Raw genomic sequence first — 25,918 nt, 5'->3', positions numbered from 1 at the left:
TATTAAAGCATTTACGAATTCTAACTTGACATCCTGAGCTAGGTTTGAAAAAAAAACAGATAGAAAAAAAAATTGAAGAACATGCGAACTGCCGTGACAAGGTGACCATGAAGGATGAAGATTATGTGAAAGCGTATCGACAATCGATTGAACGCCAGAGAATGCGTATTTTTTTGGCTGGCCTCGAATCCGAATTTGAACAAATTTGAGGTGAAATCTTGCGCAAGGATCCTGTTAGTGTTCCCTAGTTGGAAGAAGCCCATGTGTATATCCGTCGCAATGCTCTTCGTTGAGAAAAAAATGAATAGTAAGTCTGAAGCTGCTAAACTGGTCAACACTGAACCGGTCTCCTGAACGTCAATTTGATGAGAGTCAATTTATGAATTTGGGAATTATAGAATAATTTAGCGGGAGACTACTTTGTTTGTTATGGGTTCTCTATTTGTTTGGTTTAGGCATTGTAATTTGTGGGATTTTGGTTGTGAGTTAAACACTTCTTTGTAATCTCCATTTATTAATTTAATGAAACTCTTCGTTGTGATTCGCCCGTGACATAGATTTTACGCCGAACATGTAAATCACTTGTGTTTTTATTTTGAGATTGTTTAATTCTTCGCATTCGCCTATGACGTTGATATTTACTACGTAATTTGTTAAAATTTGTTACACATAAAAGTACAACATAAGGGAACAAGATTTTACTATACTATGTATTGGGCAATCTTTGACCAAAAAAAAAAAAAAATGTATAGGGCAAGCACATTATGTCATCAATATTATTATTCAAGAAAACTAGCTATACATGTATGAGAAGAAGAAAACAATAGTACGTTACTGTTGGGACTATTATGTCCGTACGAAGATTTGACTGAAGTTGATATTATAATTTGACATCATATGCTCAAAACCTCTGGCTTTGCTTATGCCTACGTTAACTTACACTCCATCATCCAGCTGCCCCCATATTCACATATATATCCAATTAGAGTCACGAACTTCACACACATAGGAAGCAAATTCATTAAGCCAGCGGAAGAGGAAGGTGCACAAGCTGCAGAAACATACCTTAATATTTGCCAAGAACTTTTAAACACATTTTCAATTTCAAATAATTTCCTCGATTTTCAAACAGTTGCAATGGCGGTTTTAGGGCTAAACAAGCGCGTTTTTGCATTCATGGTTTTGATCTTCATCATCTCGATCGTCGTTGTTGATGGTAGACATACGTTCATTTTACTCTCATCAAATTCTAGTTTTACTTTCCTTATACTTAATTAGATTATGGTAAATTCTCTTTTTCTTTAATTAATGTGTAGTAATGTATGATATGATATGATAATCTTCTCCTTGTTAACTTTCACGCAACGCATCATCAGGAGTTATAGGGGTCGATGAAAAAGGTGCAGATCTTATTCAAGACAAAGCCGTCAAGACCATTCATACAGATTCATTCAAAACAAAACGAGAGAAAAATCTCATAATTGGACAAGATTTGGAGTTACTGGTCATGGATTACACCCCAGCTAGAAGGAGGACCCCCATTCATAACTAATAGTCTAATATATAGTTAATGCTTTCATTTGTATTAATACACTAGTAATTTGTATTAATCATCCATCATATTATTCACCTGGAGGCCATATAGCCACAATAACAATAGGCATGCATGAGCTTATGGCGAGGATTCCACATTTCAAATTCCTGTATATCTTTTCTGTATTGTCATCGTTCATATTTATTTGGGGCAACTATATCTCACCCTGCATGGATCTATTTGAATTTTTTTAATGGAAATTTAAACCTTTTAAAATATATATTTTTTATTATAGTCAGTTTAATTATCCATTATATTGTTCCTCTCATATTACTTATGGTATATATTATAGTGAAACCTCAACTTATTTAATTTTATTGTTAATAAATAATAAAAAATTATGAAAACAAATTCGTGGATCGCTCAATGAGTTCACCGTTTTTGTTCTGAAATAATTGTCAGATTCTTATGTTTGGCTGTAAATTTCAATCAATTTTTTTTATATTAATAATAAAAAGTTACGAAAACAAATTCGTGGATCGTTCAATGAGTTCACCGTTTTGTTTTAAAATAATTGTCAATTTTTTATTACCAAAAATATTTGGCAGTAAATTTGAATCAATTAATTATGTAGAGGATGACACGACAGGCAAGTCTCGTAAAGGATAATTTTTTTCTTCTTTTTTATTACTTTGGAAGTGTTCCTCTTTGTGAGTATCTCAAAGATCTGTGAATCTGGTCCGTTTATCATATATTATGCTGTCAGAAATTATTTTAAATATTTTAATTCAAAATAAACATAAACAGTACTTGGCAAAAACTAACATCACAATATACAATGAATAGACACGATTCATAAATTTTCAGAATCCTTACCAAAAAGATCCGGAAAGAATCCTGTTGGGTTCTTAGCTATTTTAATTTGGTATTAAATAACTTGGTCTTATACAGAAAGTAAAAATGTCAGTGATCAATCACGTTGAATACTTCAAGAAAATTAATTTAACAGGTGAATGTGATCTACCGGGAAAGAGATCTTCTTCGGATTTCTTCCATCAAAGTCATTAAGTTCATTCATTCAAACTCTTGAAATTTCATCTATAACTTTTTCAGAGACCTTCTATTTATAATCATTAAATCAAATTTTAAAAATTCGAATGAGTGAACTTGATAGCTTTGGTGGAAGAGATCCGGAGAGGAACTCTTCCCGATCCACCGCTTAAAGGATATGCAAGGCATGCACGTAGCATTACTCCTGGCCACAAATACTTGTTCATATATGGACTATAGATTTTACTCCTAACATCTTGTAGTACAAGTTAGGCACTTAAACTAGCAGTACTGGTTTCTTATATCTCCTCCGATCCCAGATTCTGTCCTCCTCCTTTTCTCCTCTCGCTCTCTGTACAACTCGTTGCTCGATCCCCTGCCCGCACGGTGTCTGGCAATACAATTCATATGCAACAGACCATGCCAACCTCAACAAGAGCAGCATGAGGAATATTGAGTGCAACTGGAGGCTCTCTGCAATTTTTATCAAGAAACACATAAGTCATGATCAGCAATCGCTTTAGAATGTCTGATCCGTCACGCACTGCTAAATGCACCTGCCCTAAGAAGTATGCAGTCCCACTCTCCCTAGCATCAATCAGTTCTTGCAGCTCCTCCCTCACAGATACGTGCATTTGCGGACTATTCGGAGGCAACATGAACCGGACTTTTTTTCTCACCACCGGCACAAAACCACTCTCGATTGCATCATCTAATGGAGACCGAGTTTCGTTGCTCGCCATACTTACACACTCTATCTCATATGAATTAGTATCATTCAAAGGAATCAAAGCACTTCCGGTTCCATCAGCTGGTGGCTTTCCAATAACCACCATTCTTCCTTCGGATGAATTTTGGGAATCAAAATCATTTTCTTCCATGCAAATGAATTCACCAATCGAACTAATAATCTGTTCTTCAAAATTATCAGTGTCCCTAATAGGATCACAATATCCATATCTCACAACACAGCGATATATCTTAAAATTCCTCGGGCCAACCCTGCCAACAAGATACCTCCGACTTGGAGGGACATAAGGCATTGGCAGAGACTTGAAGGACACGAAAATCAGAACTTGGTGAAACGCTGGAAGATTGGTAATGAAGTGTGAGAAGAAAGCTGGAATTCCTGTCACTATATCACTATAAATGAAACCAATCCCGGGTACCCTAGTAACTCCTAGGCCGGGGCTAATGCCTGTAAGCCATTCTGCAGAGACCTTGTTTTGTATATCAAATTCGAGCTTCTTCTTGGTTCCGTAATGCCATGAAAGCATGATAGTCAAGGACAATGCCAAAAGGACAACAAAATACCAAGCTCCCTTGTGAAAATTCAACATACAAGCCGATACATACATCACCTCAATGGATCCAAAGAATATTAGACAGCAGACGGACTCAAACAAACTTTTCTCCCAGTATAGCGCAATTACGAGTGACATGAGACAAGTCGTTACAAGCATTCCAGAACTTACAGCCAAACCTGTGGAAGATTTAACTAACATCGATTAGATAACCAATTGTTGTTACAAGCATTTCTGGGGAGAATAAAATATTGCAAATTTTGAGTAAAAATTTCATTGTTCCACGTTGATTACTACCAAAAAGTTTTCTCACTTTTTAAGGCTTTGTCCTTTACAAAAAGTGATTGGTGTGATGAACTATAGAGAATAAAATTGGGCTCAGCCTTGGGATTGGGCTTTGAGGTGTACTAATAATTAAATTTTTTTAATTATTTATTTATAATTAATTTCTGATTTAATTAATTAATTATTTTTTATATCAATAGGGTCATCTTTTCAGATGAAGTCTAAAGGGATGAAAGAACGCTAGAGAGCAAAGAACACCAAAGAGCAAATCACCCCTCTGAGAAGATGTCTCGCAACAGACGCATCACATTCTCATACCTGTTGCGAACAGGCATAAACCTATTATATATACATCCATCTACATAACATTTAGAACACAGAAAAATAAAATTCTTCTTCTACATCCCGAACATTCTTACTGAGAGAACCACAAAGAAATTCATCAGAAGTCAAGTTTTTCGGTGCTAGAATTCTAACTTAGATCGTTGAATCCTGGTGAAGCACACATCCGTAGAACTACAAGCACTAAGTAAGGACGAAATTTCTGTTTTAAGAATATTGCGGTATGCAAGCCTCGATCTTCAATTTGTCTGTCTAATATTAATTCATTTTGTTCATACTCTGTTAAATTATTTATTTGCATTTATTATTTATTAGCATATATAAATTTATCATTGATTGTTGATATTTATCCGACATAAAACATGTCAGGAGTTTTTGTACTAGTTCACAATAGTACCTAAGAAGATAGATAGTTGGGAAATAAATACCTGTCGCGCTACCAATTTTGATAATATCATGGAAACCAATCGTAACAAGGAGGCTTAGAACCATCAATAGCCAGTTGATATCAGGAATGTAGACCTGCCCGTGTATCTTATCTGATGTATGAATAACTTTTACTCTCGGAAAACAACCAAGTGCCAGGCACTGATTTATAATGGAGAAACATGCTGTTATGGTTGCCTGGCTTCCCACAACAGAAGCAAGAAGGGAAAATGCTACAAACCAGTGGCGCATTTGTTCTGGAATTTTCATAATCCATTCCACATGTTAGAAATCTCAAAAATTGCAGACAAAACAAGTAAAAGTGAAAATATGACTTTAGCCCTTCAAACTCCATTTTCTTTATATAAAACCCTACATAAATTTTTTACTCAAAGAAAACCCAATGACTAGGATACACATAAGCAAATTCATTAACTTCATATTAATTCACACATTTTACATTTTCACATGCCTAAAATACCCCTATTACATACTTGATGTAGATAATTAATTGTAAGGAAATAGTAAATGATTTTGCAACAAGAAAAAAAAAAGACATTAATGTTAAAAATTTATTGCATATTAATTTTTTAGAAAGCTATTGAATTTTCATAAAACTATTCGATTCAGTTTTTTCACCCTACTCTTGCATACTTTTGAATTTATCCTTTTTTTATTAATATATTAGAACATTGTATTTCATTATCTACATGCACATTAATTTACCTACGAACAATTATACCATGGGTGTAATTCGATGTATATTAAGAAGAAATATAGTTCGATGTATATTAAAAAAAAAGAAATAATTTACCTATGATGTATATTAAGAAGAAATATAGTTCGATGTATATTAAAAAAAAAGAAATAATTTACCTATATTAAGAAGAAATGTAGTTCGATGTATAGTATTAAAAATACTATGTTACACCCATGTTTATACAACAATAAAACGTGCCTAACATATCTAACAATACATGAAAAATAATTTACCTACAAGTTAGAGAAATGTTATTTGGTTGGGTGTAGTATAAATTTTTTTAATAATTGGAAAAATTAAATATAGCTAGGTGTAGCGTAATTTTTTTTTTATATATAATTAGAACAAATTAATTTACCTACCTACGCTTTGAAATTTTCATTTCCAATGATGCAAAATGTTCATTACCTAACTACAAATTAATTTTCAATAATTTACCTACAACAATTATACCATGGGTGTAATGTAACATCTTTCTTTACAATGATACAAAATATTGTATGTACCAATAACAAAACTTGCCTAACATAAGTACTTGTAAATGGAAAATAATTTACCTATAACAAAAGAAATGCAGTTTGATGTATAAAATCAACAATATTATGTTCCACTCATGTTTATACAACAACAAAACATGTCTAACATATATAACAATACATAGAAAATAATTTACCTACAAGTTAGAAGAATGTTATTTGATTCAAAATATATAATATAGGTGTAGTATTTTTTTTTAAATAATTGAAACAAACTAATTTACCTACCAATTAATATGGATAAAATTGCTACAAAATATATCACGAAAAAAAAATTACTTTTCTAGTTTGACATCGATACGGTTAATGCAAACACTTTTTTCATTTTATTTCACTTTTTCTACCACTTTTAATTTGGCATAAATTTAGGAATTTGGAAAATGGACCATAAAGTATGAGTGGCATGAGTGTAAATAAATTGTATTAATATGTCAATAGTGTTCCTATATGTTTGCAAATTTTAAATTTGGGCTTAATCTGGATCTTTAAAGATAGATGGGTTTTTATCTAGAAATAATGAATTGTAAGGACCAAAATCTAAAGCACCCTTTAAAAAATCATACAACTTACTAGGTATGGATTGACTGAGATGATTGAAATCTTTAACATCCAAGTTTTTGGAGATATATGCAGCCTGACCGGCGTAGCTTAAAACAAGGACTGGATATATGAAGCATACAAATGTCATCTGCAGCACGACACACCGTCCGTAAGTTCATTTCAATTGCGAACTACACTTAGATATTATTGAAAGAATATGAGATGTATCAAAAACCTTGATTGATTTCCTTCTGAAATGACCTAGAGATGTAAACATTGCTTCCGATCCTGCAAAAGGAACAGTATTTCTGGATGAAAAACAAGGTCTAGTGAAAACATATGATTCCAAAATAAAACAAAAAGCATTATATGAAGCTCATAAGAATATATGGCTGAAGCGGAATAGAATAAAACCTGCTACACATAAAGCAATGCTGCCTAATGACCTCCAACTTTTGATGTGAATATTCCTGAAAAATCTGTACATGTACATGGGGGATGTAGCAAGGAGAATTTCTTTGTTCCAGTGGAAAATGTTATATACACCCCCTCCACCAATAAAGAACAGCCAAACGACGACAATTGGAGCAAAAATAAACCCAATTTTACGAGTCCCGTAGTGCTGTAGTGTGAAGAGGCACACCAATATAGCAGATGCAGTGGAAACCGGGACATCTGAAACAAATAGGATATCCAAATCGTGACCAGTATAGAAGATGCCGTGGGAAGTGGATAAACTTTAGCTAGCATGATTGACTGGCTCAGAAATGTGTTATTTACTGTCTATGTGTTATTCACTGACTACGAAACAACACAAGCAAGAAAATGGAACAAATTCAATGGATGTATCTACTTGATGACAGAATACTCACATTTCTCTAAAGCTCTAGATATGGCCTCCCTTCGTTTTTCTGACGTTGAAACTGGTTAGAAATTAAGAGCCACGAGATACATTTGTGTCAGAGTAGTGGCTGGCTATATGGTGATTAAAGGATGGTTGAAAGAAATAGATATTTCTGTAACTGAATTTACAGGCAGCTCTTACTTCTGTGTGAAATATCCGACAATGATCTTTGAATTCCAGATGAAACTGAATAGACTGGTTAAGAAAAAGAACAGAAAACAAATCATTCAATCTATAAAATGATATTAACAGTACATATGATCAAATTTGGCATAAATTCGATGCAGAAAGTGAACTTTTTTATAAATTTACAATATAATTTATTTAAAAAAAATGAGGAATGCCAAACCAGAAAGAGTTGGGGTAAGCACCCCAATGCAAATTGTCATGCAGCAACCGAAAAGAGCCAGGAACAGCATCAAATAATGGCTACATCTAAGTTTTTCTATGGCTCTTCGAGCCCTTGATTCTGCCTTTATCTTGAAAGGACTTCCCGTCTCATAATGCATAACGTCATTAGCACTACTTTCATTTGGAAGCAAACCAACTTTGGCATGCCTACACAGAAGTGAATACAAAGCAAAAGTACCACCTACAACAAAGCCAAAGTAAAAAGTTAAATCTAATGGAAAATACTCGAAAATAAATTCTTGCCCCTGTGACGAAACTAGAACATTACCTTCTCCGTTGTCATCAGCTGTTAATACTATAAATGCATACTTGAGTAAAGAAATGAAGTTAATAGTCCAGAAAATGAAGGAGAATAGTTCATAAACGGTATCCTCTGATGGGATATCGCCTGCAGTCAATGTCCCGAAGACGTACAAGGGAGCAGTACTCATTTGACCATATATTACTCCAAGGCTCTGAAATGACAAAAGAAGTGTGTGTTTCCAAGTCTCCTGCATATTATCAACTCAAAATTTAGGTGATGTATACTGATCGCAAAATCAGAATGGGAACTGTAAGTAGATCCAATCGATCAAATCTAGACAGATGTTAACCACTGTCTAGTGATACTTCTCTTCTCTATTCAATATGATTTCACAAGATCTAGTTTCGTTCAAGTAACGGATTCTAGCCAATTGAAAATTGTCCTCAGTTTGAAACTTTGAATCCCCCTCTCCGTTGATAAAAAAAAAAAACTCCGATTCGGACAGTAAATGCACGAGAAAACAGTCTTAAGCAGTATTCTGTAGATAACATTGAAGCTTGGATCTTGGCTATTTTTCTTTTTTCAATTTTCATGGTAACGGATTTAAAAAAAAAAAAAACTTGCTACAGAAATGTCAGAGCAATGCAAGTCAAGTGAGCACAACAACCCGAAACGGAGATGGTATAGTGAGATCATGGCTCAATGCTTCAGCTAGTTCATAAATCCATTTAGTACAAACCAGACAACTTTTTCCAATAAAATCAAGTGAAAAAACAAATTACATACAAGTTTTGTAGCTAAAAAGTTACCTTGAACTGGTTAGGAGCAGTGAGCTGAGGTTCCATGGACGTCTGAGATCAGAAGACAGATTGAAAACAAAAAGTTAAAGTAATGGATACTAAACAAACGTTATTGTGAAGATTTTATATATAAGAAACTAGAGAGAGAGAGAACGCCAACTGCACGGCGACTTACCCAATGCTTCACACACGGAGTTCACAATACAGAAATTAAATTTCCAATTTACAGAGAGAGAGAGAGAGAGAGATGTTACAACTTACATAGTTATGAGGGGATGATAATATTTCATATTTATATATACCGGTAGTTGAGATGGAATGCCGGGTTGAGGGTGACGCCTATGATTTTTAATGAATAATTTATTTGGAAATTTTAATCAGTAATATACTTTTTCATAGATATGATCTAAGCTACATAATGGACCGGTCATATTAAATTAAGTACTAATCATTATCTGATAGATGATCTTAAGTCCTACCTACGAATAGAAAAAATATTCGTAATACCCCGTGTCAATATATTAATATTAGAGAAAAACACATACACATCCACATCTCACATGCCTTTCCGTTTGGGAGGTGGGTTTGGGGTAGGAGGGAGGAACATCCCACATGCGACATGTTCGATTTGTGTGATTGATTTCGCCTGTTTGTATCGTCTGTTGTTTATTTGGACTTTCGCCTGTTCGTATCTTCTGTTGTTTATTTGGAGTGGACTTGTAGTTTGTCCAACTTTGGTTGTTCATCTGTTTCTCGACTATGGAAGGTTCGAAACCACAACCAATCAAATGGTCAACATCAATTATGAAAATATGCCTATTGGTGCAGTGTGGAAGGAACTTGGGGGTTACGGAGTCATGTGAAGTGAGAGATGGAGAGCAAATATATATCCTAGTTATGTGTTAGAATCTCTTTATCAAAAGAAAATTTTCGATAAAACAGTTTTTCACACTACGTAGGCCCAGTAAGGGATTTGAAGAGACATATCTCAATTATATATTAGAATTCATCTACCTTTATGCGAAGATAAACTTCAATAGGACAACCTTATTATTGCAGTTCTCACCCTATGTAGAATCTTATGGCGAGAGATGTCTCACAAATAACATGATCGTAGCATAATTCCCCAAATTTTTTTATTTAAATGGTATCAATCTTCATTCATTGTTAAACCCAAAACTAAAAGTGTTATGTCATATGATGAAAAAGAGAGAGAGAGAAGTCTTGTATTAGATGTATGTCATCCACTTTCACAAACGATGTCTAAAACAAAAATGCAACAACGAGCAGCCCACCAAGACAACTTTAAAGTGAAAAATGGTTTCCATTTGATCCAAAATGTCACTGATACAAAAACGTGGAGCTAACTAAACATTTCTTTGGGCTACAAAATTTAATCACCCCCAAATGCAAGACAAAAGAAAACAAAAGGCGGATCATCTACTAAAACTACTACAAATCCCGCAAAGCTGAAGGTCCTAAACTTTTTTTCATCTGTTTCTCCGTTCTATCTTTATTCATAAGCCTTCTCCCAGTCATCAACCACTTCGGGTGTTTCTGCAATAACACCAACAGGCCGCCCTTCCGAAGTGGAACTCAAACTCGAACCACTTGCTTTCGAGTCCAAGGCCGAATTCAATGGACCCAAAGACTGTTTTCTAGTGTCCTCAACTCTGGGAGATGAAGCGGATGAGCCCAATGCCGTGTCACCGTCCAGTACACTCCATCGATTTACTGAGGCAGCAATTGGTGCTTTTTTATTCCACACATTTGCCGGCGCATCTGTAGAACTGCCAGGCCACTCTTCCTTGCCCCATGAATCTTCCCTCCAACCGGACCCTTGTGTAACAGTCTTCTTCCACGGATTACCCATCAGCACTGCAGAAGCTCCTCCTTCCCTAGATGTCCCCAATCCACCCCAAGCATTAGAACCTGGTGCCGCCATAGATGCACTGCCGTTGGAGTGAACAACAATAGCGCCATGATATAGTGCACCATTATCCAACCTCCTCCTTGCAGTTGCCGCTCGAGCAGGATCATTGAATACAGCTAATGCATTCTTATCGTTCAACCAGACTAACTCACACTCACCACCAAACCTCAATACAAGTGCACTTATATCTGCATCTCTAGGGAGATCTGGGAATGAAACTACAAGCCTCGGATCCATGTCCACTAAATGTTCATAAGCCGGAGGCTGGGGTGCACTCACTGTTATTGTGCCCTTAACCCCAAATATCCGAGCGGGGGCTTTGGATTTAGGTGTAACATGAACCACAATAAATCGCTTGGGCTCCCAACCAGCCGCTTGAACTGCAAGCTTCCATCTTTCAGCGATCATCCGAACTACATCCCTCTTCTCCTTCAGCATCGGGCAGAAAACATGAACCTTGAGACCACTTGTAGCACGTCTACTCTTGCCGAGCACCAAGTACTTGCATCTCTCCTCCACAGATAATACCCACTTGGGATCGCGTCTAAGAAGGTCCGAAAGCAACTCAGCAACAGCAGAACTCTCACCAAAATGGAGCGCATCCAAATTTGGAGGAGTTATATCAAAAGCATCTGCAAGAACCCGTTTCCGCTCCCTCTTAGCACATTCATCATCACACATAAGCTTCCTCTGTCCGAGCAGGATATTCTTGCAGGTTGATTCAATTGGTTGCAGTGGTGCTGGCAACCTTTGAACAATGGAAGCTTCATAAACAGTATCAGCCTTGAAACTAGCATTGCTGCCACCAGAATCACAAGGAACACTTGCTGTCATCCGGCCACAAGAACAAGTGATTGTGACAGGAAAATCACATCTGCTATCAGGACAAGAAGCATAAGGGTGACAAAGTGAAGTACATGTATGCCTGCAATCTCTCCTAGGAGCACCACATATCTGTCCACAAGAAGTTTTTGAACCTTGGTCTGCCAAACAAGATGTATCACAGGGAGGTGGGTGACAAGTCCTGCCACAAGCATGCATACCACACTGCCTTGTCTTCCCACAGAGCTTGTTACATTTGATGTCCCTCGACCCACAAGGAATGTTCCTGAGGACCACATGCCCACCAATGCACTCCTTTGCCACAGGCACCGAACATGGTGGACAGTCTCCAAAGTGGCAGCTGTGAGAAGATGTATGCCCACAAGGCTGAGGGACAGAACACGGGAGCTGACATGATGGAGGCGGGGTACCGCATGGCAGTGGAGGAGGGATTGAAGTCCTCCCACATGCACAGGTCAAGTCCGTGAAGATTGTATCAAGGCAAGGAGGGCAGTGGCCACTGTGACAAAGCGATTCACAAGAATGCTGACCACACCTTAACTTCTTCCCACAGGACATAGAGCAAAAGTGAGGATCCCAATCCCCCGAGAGAGCATTATTCAAATTAGAAAGAGGACAGCACCTCTCGCTGCACCGGTGCCTTCCACAATTCTTCTTCCGCCCACAAGGCTTATCACAAGTGAATTTCTCATTCTCCATTGTGGTTTTAAAGCATTCCGCAGACCGAGAAGTTGACCCACAACGACACGTTTGGGTCACTTCAACCAAACAAGGTGGGCAATCCCCAGTATGGCACACCTCTTGACACTGGTGCATCTCACAAGGGAGGGACTTGCTACATAATTGAGAACAGGTTGGAATCGGATCCAAACAACTCCGTCGTTCCTCTTGCAAGCTTGTCTTCCCACAGTGGCATGTCTTAATCTTAATTGGCATTAAATTGCAATCTCCGCACGGCCCAGGATGGCAAACCTCACTGCAGGAATGATTACCGCAACTAAGCATTTTTCCACAAGGGGAACTGCATGAAAAAACACCATCTTCTGCTTTCACCTCTCCCTTAACAGTCATGTCTCCACAGAGAACAACCTCCACTTTTTTCTTGCAAAAGCAGGATGCATCAACCAGAACCTGACAAGGATCACAAGGACCCACATGGCAAGTCCGCTCGCAGCGATGACGCCAACAATCAAGCAGCTTATTACAATGCTGACCACAAGTCAGAACAGATGCCCGGTCGGAACATCTCGTTGTGATTGTTTTCTTTCCACAAGGGCATAAACGTGGCGGGGCAAATGCTTTACACGGAGGGCATGGACCTGGGTGGCACTGCAAGACACAAACGTGAGGGCAAAGATCATCCTTACTCACACCCTTGCCTGGGACCTCCCTCTCGAGTTGCTTCCCGCAAGGCTCACCACACGAATGTGGTGTCAAATACAAATCTGAAGGCGGGTCTGTCCTTTTGCCACAGAAGCAAACATACTGAATCTCCTTTGAAGATGTGAGCTGGACAGACTGACATCCAGGACACCGCCAATTAAACCCCTGATTCTTCTCTGCAGACATGTCGATAGAAGTGGGAGCTCGAGCCCATTTCTTGATGCAATTCAGATGGAAAATTGAGTAACAGCTTGAGCAGGACCAAACAGGTGCAGACCTCCTCACCATTTCATAACAAATCATGCACTCGACAGTGCCCTTTGTCAGCTTATCCTGAATTTCTTGCACAAGCTGGGGCAAATTCGAGTCCTTCAATCCCTTTTCCTCCTGATTCTCACTCCTTCCCCTCTCCCTTCTATGGTTCGCTGACTGGCCCATATGGCCTTTAATAACGCCATTATTTCCTCCTCTGTGTGGCCGAATCTCGGATGTAACAGAGCTATGATTAGGCAGGCCAGCATTCCCATTGAGGTTGTTAGAATTGAATCTTGGATTAGGCTGGCTGAGATTGTCATTCAGGTTGTTTGGATTAAATCTTGGAGTAGGCTGGCTCACATTGCCGGTCGGGTTGTTTGGATTGAATCTTGGATTAGGCTGGTTGGCATTGACATTCAGGTTGTTCGGATAGACTGGAGGCGGGTTAACAGCAGCAGTGGCAGTGGTAGGGTTGGTACCTCTCAGCACCCACTCTCGACGAGCAGGCTGAGTAGGCTGAGTAGCAGGTTGAGTAGGCTGAGTAGCAGGCTGAGCAAGAAACCTGGACCTATCCCTTCGCTCATTTTGGACATGAAAACTCATATTCTGCGAAACTACCAAGCTATCAGACCTCCTATTCTCCGACAGTGTGCCGAAATAGGCGATCGAATCAGAAAAAAATAACTCCTCAAAGAAATCCACGCCCAGAAAACCTACCGGTAACTGCAATCAATGAATTCAAATTGGAGTTGAATTAATTAACAAATTTCAACAAACAAAACACTAAGCATTCATGGGTTCGCTAATCTAAAACGAATTCATATTTGATTCCAATCAAGCTCAAAGCTTTCCAACATTTTGTGATATCCCAACAAGAAAAAAAAATATTGATATCTAATTCAAATCAAGCTCATAACTTTCCAACAATTTCTGAAAACCCAACAAGAAAAATAGAAACCCTAATCGAAACAACTAAAAATCCGATTCGAAGTCGAAAAAAACAAGAGAAACCAAAATAAATTAATCAAGTAATTACCTGATCGGATTTGTCCCACCCAGATGATAAGAAGCAGAGCGAAAATTTCCCGCACTTCCGGTGAGTCTCCCTCTTTCTAGATTTTATTTCTGGGATTTCAAGTGAAAAACAAAAACAGCAGAAAAATTGAAAATATTCTCCCCTCTGTGTGCGCGTTGGTGTTGTGCGGCGGGTCCCAAAGGTGGATATTTTTCAGATGGGTTTGTCTCGGAGACGACACAAACCGACCCGGTGAAGAAACGGGATGAGAAAGGGGGAGAGGAGAGAGAGTAGTTTATATATGTATACGGTTTATATATATGTATTTATAGTGAGGGTGTGGCTTGGGGGTTAAGGAAAAAGGAAAGGGAAAGGCAGTGAGGGTAGTTCGTCACCGAAATCGCAGACTCTGACCTGACCTTTCGTTTACTGCCACTTGTTTAGTCCTCTGACTCTTTTGCGTGCTCACCACGAACCAGTCCGGCCGCCAGGCCCACCACCGTTCCCTTTGTGTGCAGGCCACTCCCGGGCCTCCCCCCGTTTTATTCACTTGACCCAAGCATATGTGTATTGGTCCACCTCTGATTCCTTTTCCATGACCCAATAGCAACAAGGCGCAAAATGGAATGGTTACTCTGAATAATGTTATTCATACTATGTTTTTGTATCATATTTTCATATCATCTTAGGTAGCATTTGATGTGGGCAGCTACATCATTTGAATTAATCAAATTTTTAAATTTAGTTCATTATTTGATAAACTAATAATTAAGAAAAACTAGTTAATTAAATGATGATTGTGGTATACGAGGAGTCTTTCTCCTTCATTTTCTTGGGTTTTGCAAATTTTTCAATTGATATGATTGTCCACATCAGATGCCACCTAAGGTGGTATACAAAAGCATAGTATGAATAGCATTACTCGGCCACTTTAGGAGTCATGATACTTATACTCATAAGCATTTTCTTAAAAGTCCTTTTGTTAAAAGCACATCAAAGCCTATTGGTCAAAGCCATGTTTGGGATTGCTTTTGATAGGCTAAATGCGCTTCTAACAATTAAAAAACGCTATTAATTTCATTTGATTAAAAAAAAAAAAAAAAAAGGGAGTTTAAAATTAAAAGTGATTGAATTGCAAACGCGTTGTGTTGATTCTCTTTAATGTGTTTCTAATATAAGAATGTAAACGACAAAGTCTCATATAAGCGATGGATTTAAACATTGCTAGAGCTTACAATGAGTTTAGCTATTTTCTATATTGTCAATTGGTTTTGTGGTGAAACCTTAACTTCTTTTATAATATTAGAGTCAGGTTGGCCTACGTGTGAAGCAACGACCATTAGGGATGCAACTCAGGTAGGTTGGACAGGTTGGATGGTCAACCAAACCTTCACAATTTGGGTTTTGGTTGGGTTCGATTCCATGTGGGTTTAGTATGCTTGGTGTCACATCCCGGCCCGGGGCGGAATGACTTCCTGAGCCCGCTTCCACTACCGTAGCACGATATTGTCCGCTTTGGGCTTACCATTCCCTCACGGTTTTGTTTTTGGGAACTCACGAGCAACTTCCCAGAGGGTCACCCATCCTGGGAGTGCTCTAGCCCTCTTCTCGTTTAACTTCGGAGTTCCTACGGAACCCGAAGCCAGTGAGCTCCCAAAAGGCCTCGTGCTAGGTAGAGATGGAATATACATATAAGGATCAGTCCCCTGGGCGATGTGGGATGTCATAATCCACCCCCCTTAGGGGCCCGACGTCCTCGTCGGCACATTTCCGGCCAGGGATAGGCTCTGATACCAATGTCACATCCCGGCCCGGGGCGGAATGACTTCCCGAGCCCGCTTCCACTACCGTAGCACGATATTGTCCGCTTTGGGCTTACCATTCCCTCACGGTTTTGTTTTTGGGAACTCACGAGCAACTTCCCAGAGGGTCACCCATCCTGGGAGTGCTCTAGCCCTCTTCTCGCTTAACTTCGGAGTTCCTACGGAACCCGAAGCCAGTGAGCTCCCAAAAGGCCTCGTGCTAGGTAGAGATGGAATATACATATAAGGATCAGTCCCCTGGGCGATGTGGGATGTCATATGATTCGCCTTGCTTTGCACGAGTTGAGTCCGCCTTGTTTTGCATGTGTCGAGCCCGCCTAACACTCATTTTTTTGACAAAAATGCAAGTATTTTATTTTCACAAAATATTTTTCCTAAGCATTAAGTTAAACTTTTTAATGAATTTGGAAGCAGTTTTACGATGTATTAAGCAATAAATATATATTTAATAGAGTATTTAAGCTGAAAACTAAAAAAATAAGTGAAAAATATAGTAGTAAAGCCCAGAACATTGTCAAATGGGATTCTAAACTCAAGAATCTCAACAGAAAGTCTCACCCTAATTTTCAAAACTTTACAATGAGGTGAAGGTGAAAATAAATGGATTAAACGGTGATTTATGTACAAATTTACAAAACTGACAAAAAACCATGAGTGTTAATTCACTTTTTGTAACATCCCACATCGCACAGGGGAGTGATCCTTAAATGTATATTCTCATCCCTACCTAGCACGAGGCCTTTTGGGAGCTCACTAGCTTCGGGTTCCGTAGGAACTCCGAAGTTAAGCGAGTAGCGCACGAGAGCACTCGTCGGGCCCCTAAGGGGGGTGGATTGTAACATCCCACATCGCCCAGGGGAGTGATCCTTAAATGTATATTCTCATCCCTATCTAGCACAAGGCCTTTTGGGAGCTCACTGGCTTCGGGTTCCGTAGGAACTTCGAAGTTAAGCGAGTAGCGCACAAGAGCATTCCCAGGATGGGTGACCCATCGGGAAGTTCTCGTGTGAGTTCTCAGAAACAAAACCGTGATGGCGTGGTCGGGGCCCAAAGCGGACAATATCGTGCTACGGTGGTGGAGCGGGGCCGGGAAGTGGTCCCGCCCGGGCCGGGATGTGACACTTTTTCTGTAAAAAATGCAAATTTTTATTTTCTTGAAATATTTTCCGTGACCATTAAGGAAATCCTTATAATGTTGTCTATATGCGCATGTTTAGTAAAGATAATCCTAGCAAACCAGAAAGTATTAGAAGTGTGAGATGGATTGAAAAGAAGGTTGTGTGAGAAGGGTTGGTTTCTCTTTAAGGTGTTCTTGCTTTGGATTTTAGTCAAACAAAGGAAAAACGAAGGTGTTTATATACGCATGTTCCATGTTGGTATAGAATCCTAGCAAAAATGAATCAGCTTTCCTGAAGTGTCTCTTTGTTTGGCTTCCAGCAAAACGTACGAAAGAAAAAGAAAGTTGTCTAATATGCATGTGTCGTGTGTTATTCATGTTGGGCATAGGATCCTTGCAAAATAAAAAAGTACTAAAAGTGTATCCATGATCGTTTGGTCTACTGCACTCAAATTTTCTAAAAGATTACATGTATTATATATATACATATGATGATATCTTCTGTACACATGTGAGTAGCCGAAATCGCAGGTAAGACGAAAACTAGCATAGAGAAAGTCTTGGAGGCTTTGCAGCTATTCAGGGATGGTGCACGCATACACATTGATGTGGGTGCATCATGCAGCAGCAGTACTGTTACCACTGCAGCAGCTCTCATGCGATGACGAGGAGGAGGAGAAAGGTGATTTGGCTGGTTCTATTGAGATTTGCAAAAGCGAATTTGTTTGTTCCCAAAAATAATGAAGACGAATTATACAGACTGCAAAGGATTTTTCATTCCGATTAGAAGAGGATTAAACATTAAAAAAAAAAAAAAATCTCTTCTAATCTTACTATTTTGAAAAGGAAACAGAGATAAGTTTCTCCACGTGTAATTCATCCTCTAACAGTTGGACATTTTTTTTTTTCATATCTCCACTACTTTTAAATTGAGAAATTATTCTAATCCAATCCTATATACCAAACGAGCCCCTAAATTAAGTAGTTTTTGAATAAAAACTATATTAATTAGGAATGAATCGACAAAAGACCTTGAGTGCAGGACTAAATGCCATTACTAGCTCTCAAAATATATTGAAATGCATAGATGTGGCATGAAATAGCTTGAGGTCAATAAGAAAAACTTATACAAGAATATACTGAATTACTGACCATGTGACCCGTAAGGAAGCTCTCAAAAGAATTTGAGACTCAAATATTTTGGTCTCAAAAGAATTCCTAAATTACTGGCCATGTCACTTATGCAGGACATACGGAATTACTGAACATGCCATGAAATATCATCCAACTAATTAAGCTACTTTTACAAAGAGTAGGCCGTATGTACGTGTGCATTAAAAATTGTATCTATCCGAAGTCCAATGGTACTTAAATACACTGATGGTCTTTTTATGTGAGAATAGTTGACCATCCCACCGCTGCTTTGTTTCGATGGCATATTTGTCTTTTCCCTTATCTTTCTCATGGTGCGTTCCATTTGAATGTGAATGGGGAAAATGTCGATGTGCATTTGCATATTCATGAGAAACTCTTGCATAATTGAATTCCATTTTTATAAGTTATTAAGTCAATGTAATTGTGTCTGTGTAAGTTTATCTTACGCATCTGATCTCAAACCCGTTGAAGAAGGAAGAGAGCACATCAAGTAATCGACAACCGACATTCTATTTTTCACATCAAATCCTTATGAAGTCAATACGAATGAAGAGGTTTATACTTTATAGGAAAAAAAGGGTCCTGGCCTTGAATGTGACTGGTTTAGCCTTGGTCATCCAATCCGAAACGATTAAACGATTAAACGATTAAACAATTAAACAATTAAAACATAGAAATATCAGCAACTTGCCGTTCCAAATAAAACTAAGTTAAATATATATAAATAAATAACACCTACAAAGTTACAAACAATCGAAATTTGCCAAAAGATTACTCTTTCCAGATTACTCATGTAATAGTATTTTCCTTTTATACCACCAACTTTGGTTGGTGAGGAATAGAACAAACACCAACCGTGACTCTTCATACAAAGAACTAAATTCATACCAAAAACCAAGAGAACTATGCATTACTGAAGTGCAAAGCCAAACATAACAATTTCACAAACCAATTGTGTATTATTCATTCATCTCAACTTTGCCTTCGACTCTGTGTAATTGGTTTATCAAACTGTGATACCGCCCCAACAACACTGTGTTACGATAAAGTTCTTCTCGTCAGGGTTTTCACTTTTCATGACATAACATGATTGGTAGGCCTTTTGGTTCAAATCTTTGCCAAACCGATTTCTACAGTCAGGACAAGAACAAATATATTATGGAGGACTGATTGATATTATACGAAATCAATCAAAACCAGACAACCAAATTCCAAAAGGAGCCGAAAATTAAGAATATCAGTTTCTTTCCTGCATATTCTTACTCAATTGTAGTTTTTAGAATACATCAACGCGCTGTTTATAACCATTTCATTTTTAATTTTTGTAAAAGGACGTTTAATAATTATTTTGTTTTTACTTTTTCAAAAACTGAAAATTATTTTCTTAAGATCGATATAGTTATCACGCTAAAAGAAAATTAAGAAATATAACTAAATAAGATGCAAAGACAAAAAAAAAAAAAGAGCAGAAATCATTCCGCAAGCATGGCTGCATAACTGCAAGATAATAAACTACAAAGATGTATTATATTTACACAGGGAACTCGTCTAAAAGTACCAGATCCAAAAAGAAAAAAGAACAGGGGAGCAAGAGCAGAAAGATGCAAATAAGATCCCTAAAACCCCATCATCTCCTCCCATCAGTTCCAAGAAATCAGAGCCCTCCTACTCCTAAATCTTAAGAGTCGCCGACGGAGATCGGCCTGCAAGAAATTCCGAGAGGAGATCGAGAGACCTGCCTGGTGATCTCTTTAAAGACGGGTGTTCTCATCTCCGGATTTCCCGGCAACCAGTCGATGGTTTTGTCGGATTCTTGCTTGATCTTCCTCACTTGGCTGTGAACTGGAAAGCCCACTTCCTCAAATCCCTCCTCCATCTTTCTGCTGTTGTTGCTGTTTCTGTTCTCCATCTTCTTCTTCCTCTTCCTCCCAGAAGTATATACTTGTAAATTTTGTTTGATGTATATCTATATGTTTTGTATGTATGTAAAATTCGAAGGGGCAGATGAGGAGTATGCGGGTATATATAGTAAATTGGGAGGCATGAGACGTAGGATGTGAGGGAAGATGGAAAAGGAACTTAGGTGGAAAATATCCTACTTTTGGATTAGTTTTGAGTCGACTATTTGGACCTTGTTGACGCATAGGGTTTAGGTCCTGTGCATTTCATCACACCGTGCACACGTCACTTGATTGCAGTATTTCAAGTCAATCTTTTATCGTCATGTAAAAAAATAAAAACTCATGACAATATTTGATTTGTTTATAATGCCACAATACAGTAGTTTAATAAATTAATCACACATTGTCTTATGATAAAGTTAAAACGCATGACAATGCCTAAATTAGTCGAATACTTCCTTCCACATAATATACTCTTAATTGTATGTAATTTTCTCTCCCTTGACTACCATCCATAGTACAAGATCAGGTTTAACTATTTGCTCGCTAAATGTAAATACATTTCAAGCTAATCTTAATATTTTAATTTAGTTGCTAATCTTGGTATTAAATCCTCATAATTTGACGGGGATAATTCGTATTCACTAAATTTGATGTTTCTCCAAATGGGAAGCAATATCAATTTAGGATCTGGATTTCCCCATGATATCTCTGCATTCACTCAATCAGGATTACGTTTTGTGGTGCAAATGCAACGAGTATCAGATATTTTCCTTTTGGGATTTCCCGAATAGGCTTTTGGGTGTAAAAATTTGAACGTCAATGAATTTTCAAAGGTCAAAATATTTATATTAAATCCTATGTTGCCAAACAAGTTTACCAAATTACTACCAAACATTCTAGGGGGGCCAGAGATTCTATTTTTTGACTGGTCCTTAGCTTGTCGAAATTACCATCCCTTCCCCATGGTTTTAAAGAATATCACAATCACCATTTAAAAATGTTTATATTTTTATGTTCATCCCTATCGTCACTTAAAGAAAACGTTTATTCCACATAGTTGATTAGTAGAAATTTGATTCCCTTGTCAATTGTTCAGCTCAAAAACGTGAAATCAACTTGAGTAACGAACATATGTTAGGTATGAATACGTCCAAAACTTGAGTAACGAACATATGTTAGGTATGAATACGTCCAAATATCATAAGATGATGTATTACGCCAATTAAATCCCTAATAGTCTATCAAAACAATGCAAAATTACTCAATGAGTCACAAGTTTCATTCCATAAGTAACTATGATGACATTTTTTATTTTTATGTGTTCGTTAGTGTGCTTGTATTGTATCCGGACTGGAAAACGTGGTTTTAGACTTTTAGTCGAAGCCAATTCGAAATCCAATTATCCATGTAGTCATGTCAACGTTCTTTTCTTATCTAAAAGTCAACGTTCAAAAGCACGGTTCAACAGTTCAACTCTTGACGGTTGACACCGGCCGTCTCCGTTTACTTGAGGGCAAAAGTCTAATTTCCACGTTGGAGAGGTGGTGATTCGTAATTCCAGTAAGTTTAACTTGGAAGGGAGTGGAAGGCGTACGTGGCCTTTGACGTGGTGGGTGGGGGCGGTTACGTTTGTTGGTCGGGGCAGCCGACATACGTCACCTTGAACACGCAGATTATGCCACGCGTTCAATGTTCACGCCGCAGGGCATCATTTTCTTCTGGATATACAGATAGGCCCATTATCTTTCAACTTTTCGTATCGACTTGTAAAACCGTAATGACATAAGATGTTGACACGTGCACGTCCTGCAAACTCCATGATCATTAATTACGTCGGATTGAGTAACATGCCCAAAATTGGCAACCACTTAACATTTTGATTTAAAAGTAGATTTTTTCATTTGTAAATGAAAAATTATCTATTTGATTCTCATTAAAAATAAATTTAAACTACATAAAAATTTATTTTTCATCGAAAACTACCGTAGCCTAGGTAGGCGAATAAGTATTTTTCTTGAAAATAGGTAGAGAGCAAATTTTAGGCTCAATCAAAAGAATTGACGTGAAGAAATAATTGTTAAAAAAAAAGTTGTTAAAAATGTTTCAACCACTGAAGCCGACCTCAAATAAACAACCACTGAAGCTTACCTAATTTCCTTCAAACGAAAAACTCCTCGTATTGTTTACTTTAATAAAAAAATTATATTTTATCATTAAAAAGTTAATTTTAGTACTATTTACTTTATTTTTTATTTTATTATTTTCATTAAAATTCAAAGTTTTTAAATTCAATTTATTAATTTTTTTTCCTCCAATGTCGTTTTGAATCCTTAAATATGATCTGACTCTATATGCCTATTGGCCAACTTCCATATATTTATCGTTGAATCTATACAAAAACCTCCCATTAAGACTGTTTCTCTAATTTGTAAATGGGGAATGAAAGGGAACACAATTGAAAAGGAAGGAATGAATTTTTTTTTTCTTTGGTGATGATGAGGAAAAGGTTTTGTGAAAACTTATGACGTGTTTACTTAACAAGAATGAGATATATAATAAATTGGGCTATTTAGGAATAGAAAAAAACAAGAAAAGGGAATAAGATCAACTACTCTCTCTACTCTAGTTAATCTGATTCTTGATTTTCATGAAAATCATATGTGTTGGTAAATATAAAAACATGTGGGAATTGAAATGGTTCCAAAACCTATATGATAGTAAATGAAGAGAACTAAAATATCATATTGTTTTATTAAACCTACTATTGGAGAAAATTTAACAAACCCACATTTGCATGAAAGATTATTATATAGTATTTGTAAGTGTTTTTAAAATGACTGAAAGTGTTTTTTGATGAAAGTGATTCTGAAACTAATCCTTAATAGAAATGAGTGAATTATGAAAAACAATTAAAGTGTTTTTTACAAAAAACACATAACTAGTGCTTATTCCAAAATGTGTTTAGAGTGTTTTTGAAATCCTAAAAACCCTTTTACCAAAAAAACGTTTTTAATCATTTTAAAAACACTTTTAAACGAGCTCTTGATTAAGAATTCTAACAAACACAAAGAGAGGTGGGTTGGACATGAGATAAGTTAACTTGAGCACTGAGTGATGGCTTGTTCTCATTTGGTGGGTTTAGAGTGATCCCACTCTAATTAGGGCTGGACCTCTTGCTAATTAAACATTGTAATCCATTGGGCTAATACACCTAATGAGGAAAACAACACATGAGGAATTTAAATTTTTTTTTTTTTTGGAAAAACATGAAGAATTTAATTAGTTCTCCTTCTTGAACTACAAAGTGATACTCTGGGCCAATGGGCTTAACTCATCACATGCCATAAAATGAAAATGGAAAGGCCTAGGACGTAAAGGGCAAAAATGACAATTGCTGGTAGTGGTGCTTCGACAGTCTATAATGAGGGAAAGAGCTGCAAAGGCATAAAAAAAAATCATGTTCAAATCAAAGGTCAAGATGCTGCCACTTGTCAAATTAGGTGATAAGTTGTTAAGCTTGTTGCAATTGAGTTTACTTAACGTGTACGAAACTAGTATAAACAGAAACTCATGTAATGATTCAGCGACTTGGTTTCTCTGTTTTTCCATTTTTCATACATTTTTATCGTTTTCTATTTGTGCGGTTACGATTAAGTTACGTCAACATTTTATATTACTATCGTGTTTTGTCTTAAATTCTCTATAAAAAAAATAAATATAAAATATTGACGTGGCTTAACCGTTATCACACAAAATAAAAGAGGATTAGAGTGTATGAGAAGTGGGAGAGCAGAGAAGCCGGATCCATGATTCAGACAGTTTGTGAATGAAATATACAGAAATAATTGTTCTCTACTTCTTCGTTCTGTGCTTTCTCTTTTCTGCAATCTCTGCTTCTCTTTCTTCTACAACCTCCATTGTCAAGCTCAAGGTTCATCATTCTCACAAGAACAAGTATATCAAACGCCACCAACGTGGTATGAATCAAAGAGTTCGATGCTTAAGTTGGCAAAGAGTGTTTTAAGATTCCAAATTTATATGTTTAGGGTAATAAATAACGACTACGCAGAAAATGAAATGTCACCTTCTTTTATAGAGGCGTATAGTTGGGAAAAGTTATTTTCTTTGGTCGATATTGGATTTGAATTCATTGTTGTGTTGTTGACACGTGTCCTGACTCCTGGAGCAATTGGGTTCCTAGTTGGAGGAATAGGAGAAATTTTTAGTTGTGACGGAAACACAAGTGGTATACCATATGTTTTAATAGGAATGGTGTGAAATTTTATTTTTGAAGTTATTAACTTTTTAGCACATATATCCCACTATTTGTTTAATAACACGTAGTGTACCATTTCGTGTACCGATCATATTGAAAAATCTCTCGAGGAATAGAGAGCTTTCATTGGTTAGGTTAGCAGGAAGAAGTTGACTCCGAAGTTGTGACTCAGCAATCTTGCCTTGGGAGATGGTGGAGACTTGGTAGCTTAAAGATCAGTCAGAACAATATGATTTGATACGGGATTATAATCTAAGGTCGCCCTCTTGACATGAGATAATCATATTGAGAAAAAATAACTTTTGTGGTGAACAAAGGCATGACAATCGGACAAGCCAAGGCCAAGGGCCTATCCCTTGTGCGTTGTGGCCCTTGCGTAGGACAGCATGTGGGAGAAAAGCTACTGATTCTACAAGACACACCAAGAGATAAAGACACCAAGACACGATGGAAACTTGGACACGCCTACCTATAAAAACTCTCTTTTAAAAAGTCGCATTCCCTATCTTTTTCCAGAACTTGCTGCGTAACTATCTTTTTTAGTCGTCTTCTTCCTCGTCAACCCATGCTAGTAAACTATCACAACTTTTTGATGTAATTCTCGTATTATTATTCTTTATGTTGTATAATTTTGACATTATCATTGCTGGTGATTTGAAATCACAGCCTCCTCATCGACTCATGAACCACAAAAATTTCTATTAGTCTTCATTTTACATTTCTCGAAAGATGCATGTTGGCTAGTTAGCCTAGCTATATGATATCTTTCACGCCTTTTTTTCTGAATAAAAGTAGGGTTTTCCTAGCCTGATATATCCGACCTATACTCTAAATGATCTCACCATGTGTATATTCTAATTATTTGATTTCTTTGATTACTAAAGCACAAGTTAGGAATCTAATTAATAACCGTATAGAAAATATTAATTGTCCCTTTTAGCTAAAGCCCTATGAATCCTTACCAGTGCACACAAATGGCATCACTAGCCAGTGGACCATTGCAAGTTGTGCGATCCCTCTAGCTAGCTCCTCAACATATCATAAGCGAGATGGCAGACAAAAGTATGAGTAGATTAAG

At 37.3% G+C, this 25,918-nt stretch overlaps 2 protein-coding genes across 3 annotated transcripts; both read right to left on the bottom strand.

The window, feature by feature from the left end:
• Positions 1-2,400: 2,400 nt before the first annotated feature.
• LOC103946989 (potassium transporter 2-like) lies at positions 2,401-9,295 on the bottom strand. Its single transcript, XM_048589076.1, has 9 exons — positions 9,146-9,295; positions 8,361-8,583; positions 8,031-8,273; positions 7,823-7,876; positions 7,192-7,452; positions 7,013-7,065; positions 6,808-6,925; positions 4,944-5,198; positions 2,401-4,067 (listed from the first exon to the last, which is right to left on the bottom strand). Exons 1-9 carry the CDS (start codon positions 9,179-9,181, stop codon positions 2,989-2,991), a joined length of 2,322 nt encoding a protein of 773 aa, XP_048445033.1. The 5' UTR covers positions 9,182-9,295; the 3' UTR covers positions 2,401-2,988.
• A 1,145-nt stretch (positions 9,296-10,440) lies between these two features.
• Positions 10,441-14,947, bottom strand: LOC108867218 (NF-X1-type zinc finger protein NFXL1). Of its 2 annotated transcripts, XM_048589075.1 has the most exons (3): positions 14,587-14,946; positions 13,977-14,273; positions 10,441-13,925 (listed from the first exon to the last, which is right to left on the bottom strand). In XM_048589075.1, exons 2-3 carry the CDS (start codon positions 14,151-14,153, stop codon positions 10,650-10,652), a joined length of 3,453 nt encoding a protein of 1,150 aa, XP_048445032.1. In that variant the 5' UTR covers positions 14,154-14,273; positions 14,587-14,946; the 3' UTR covers positions 10,441-10,649. The 2 variants fall into 2 exon arrangements, with proteins under 2 accessions (XP_048445032.1, XP_018502921.2); XM_018647405.2 differs by having other exon boundaries at positions 10,441-14,273; positions 14,587-14,947.
• Between the last annotated feature and the right edge of the window lie 10,971 nt (positions 14,948-25,918).

The sequence above is a fragment of a genome, unplaced genomic scaffold (genome assembly GCF_019419815.1).
Source record: "Pyrus x bretschneideri cultivar Hongxiangsu unplaced genomic scaffold, Pyrus_bretschneideri_v1 Contig3, whole genome shotgun sequence".
NCBI lineage: Eukaryota > Viridiplantae > Streptophyta > Magnoliopsida > Rosales > Rosaceae > Pyrus > Pyrus x bretschneideri.
Note: the sequence above shows the minus strand (reverse complement) of the source record. Positions and strands in the feature narration are given on the sequence as shown.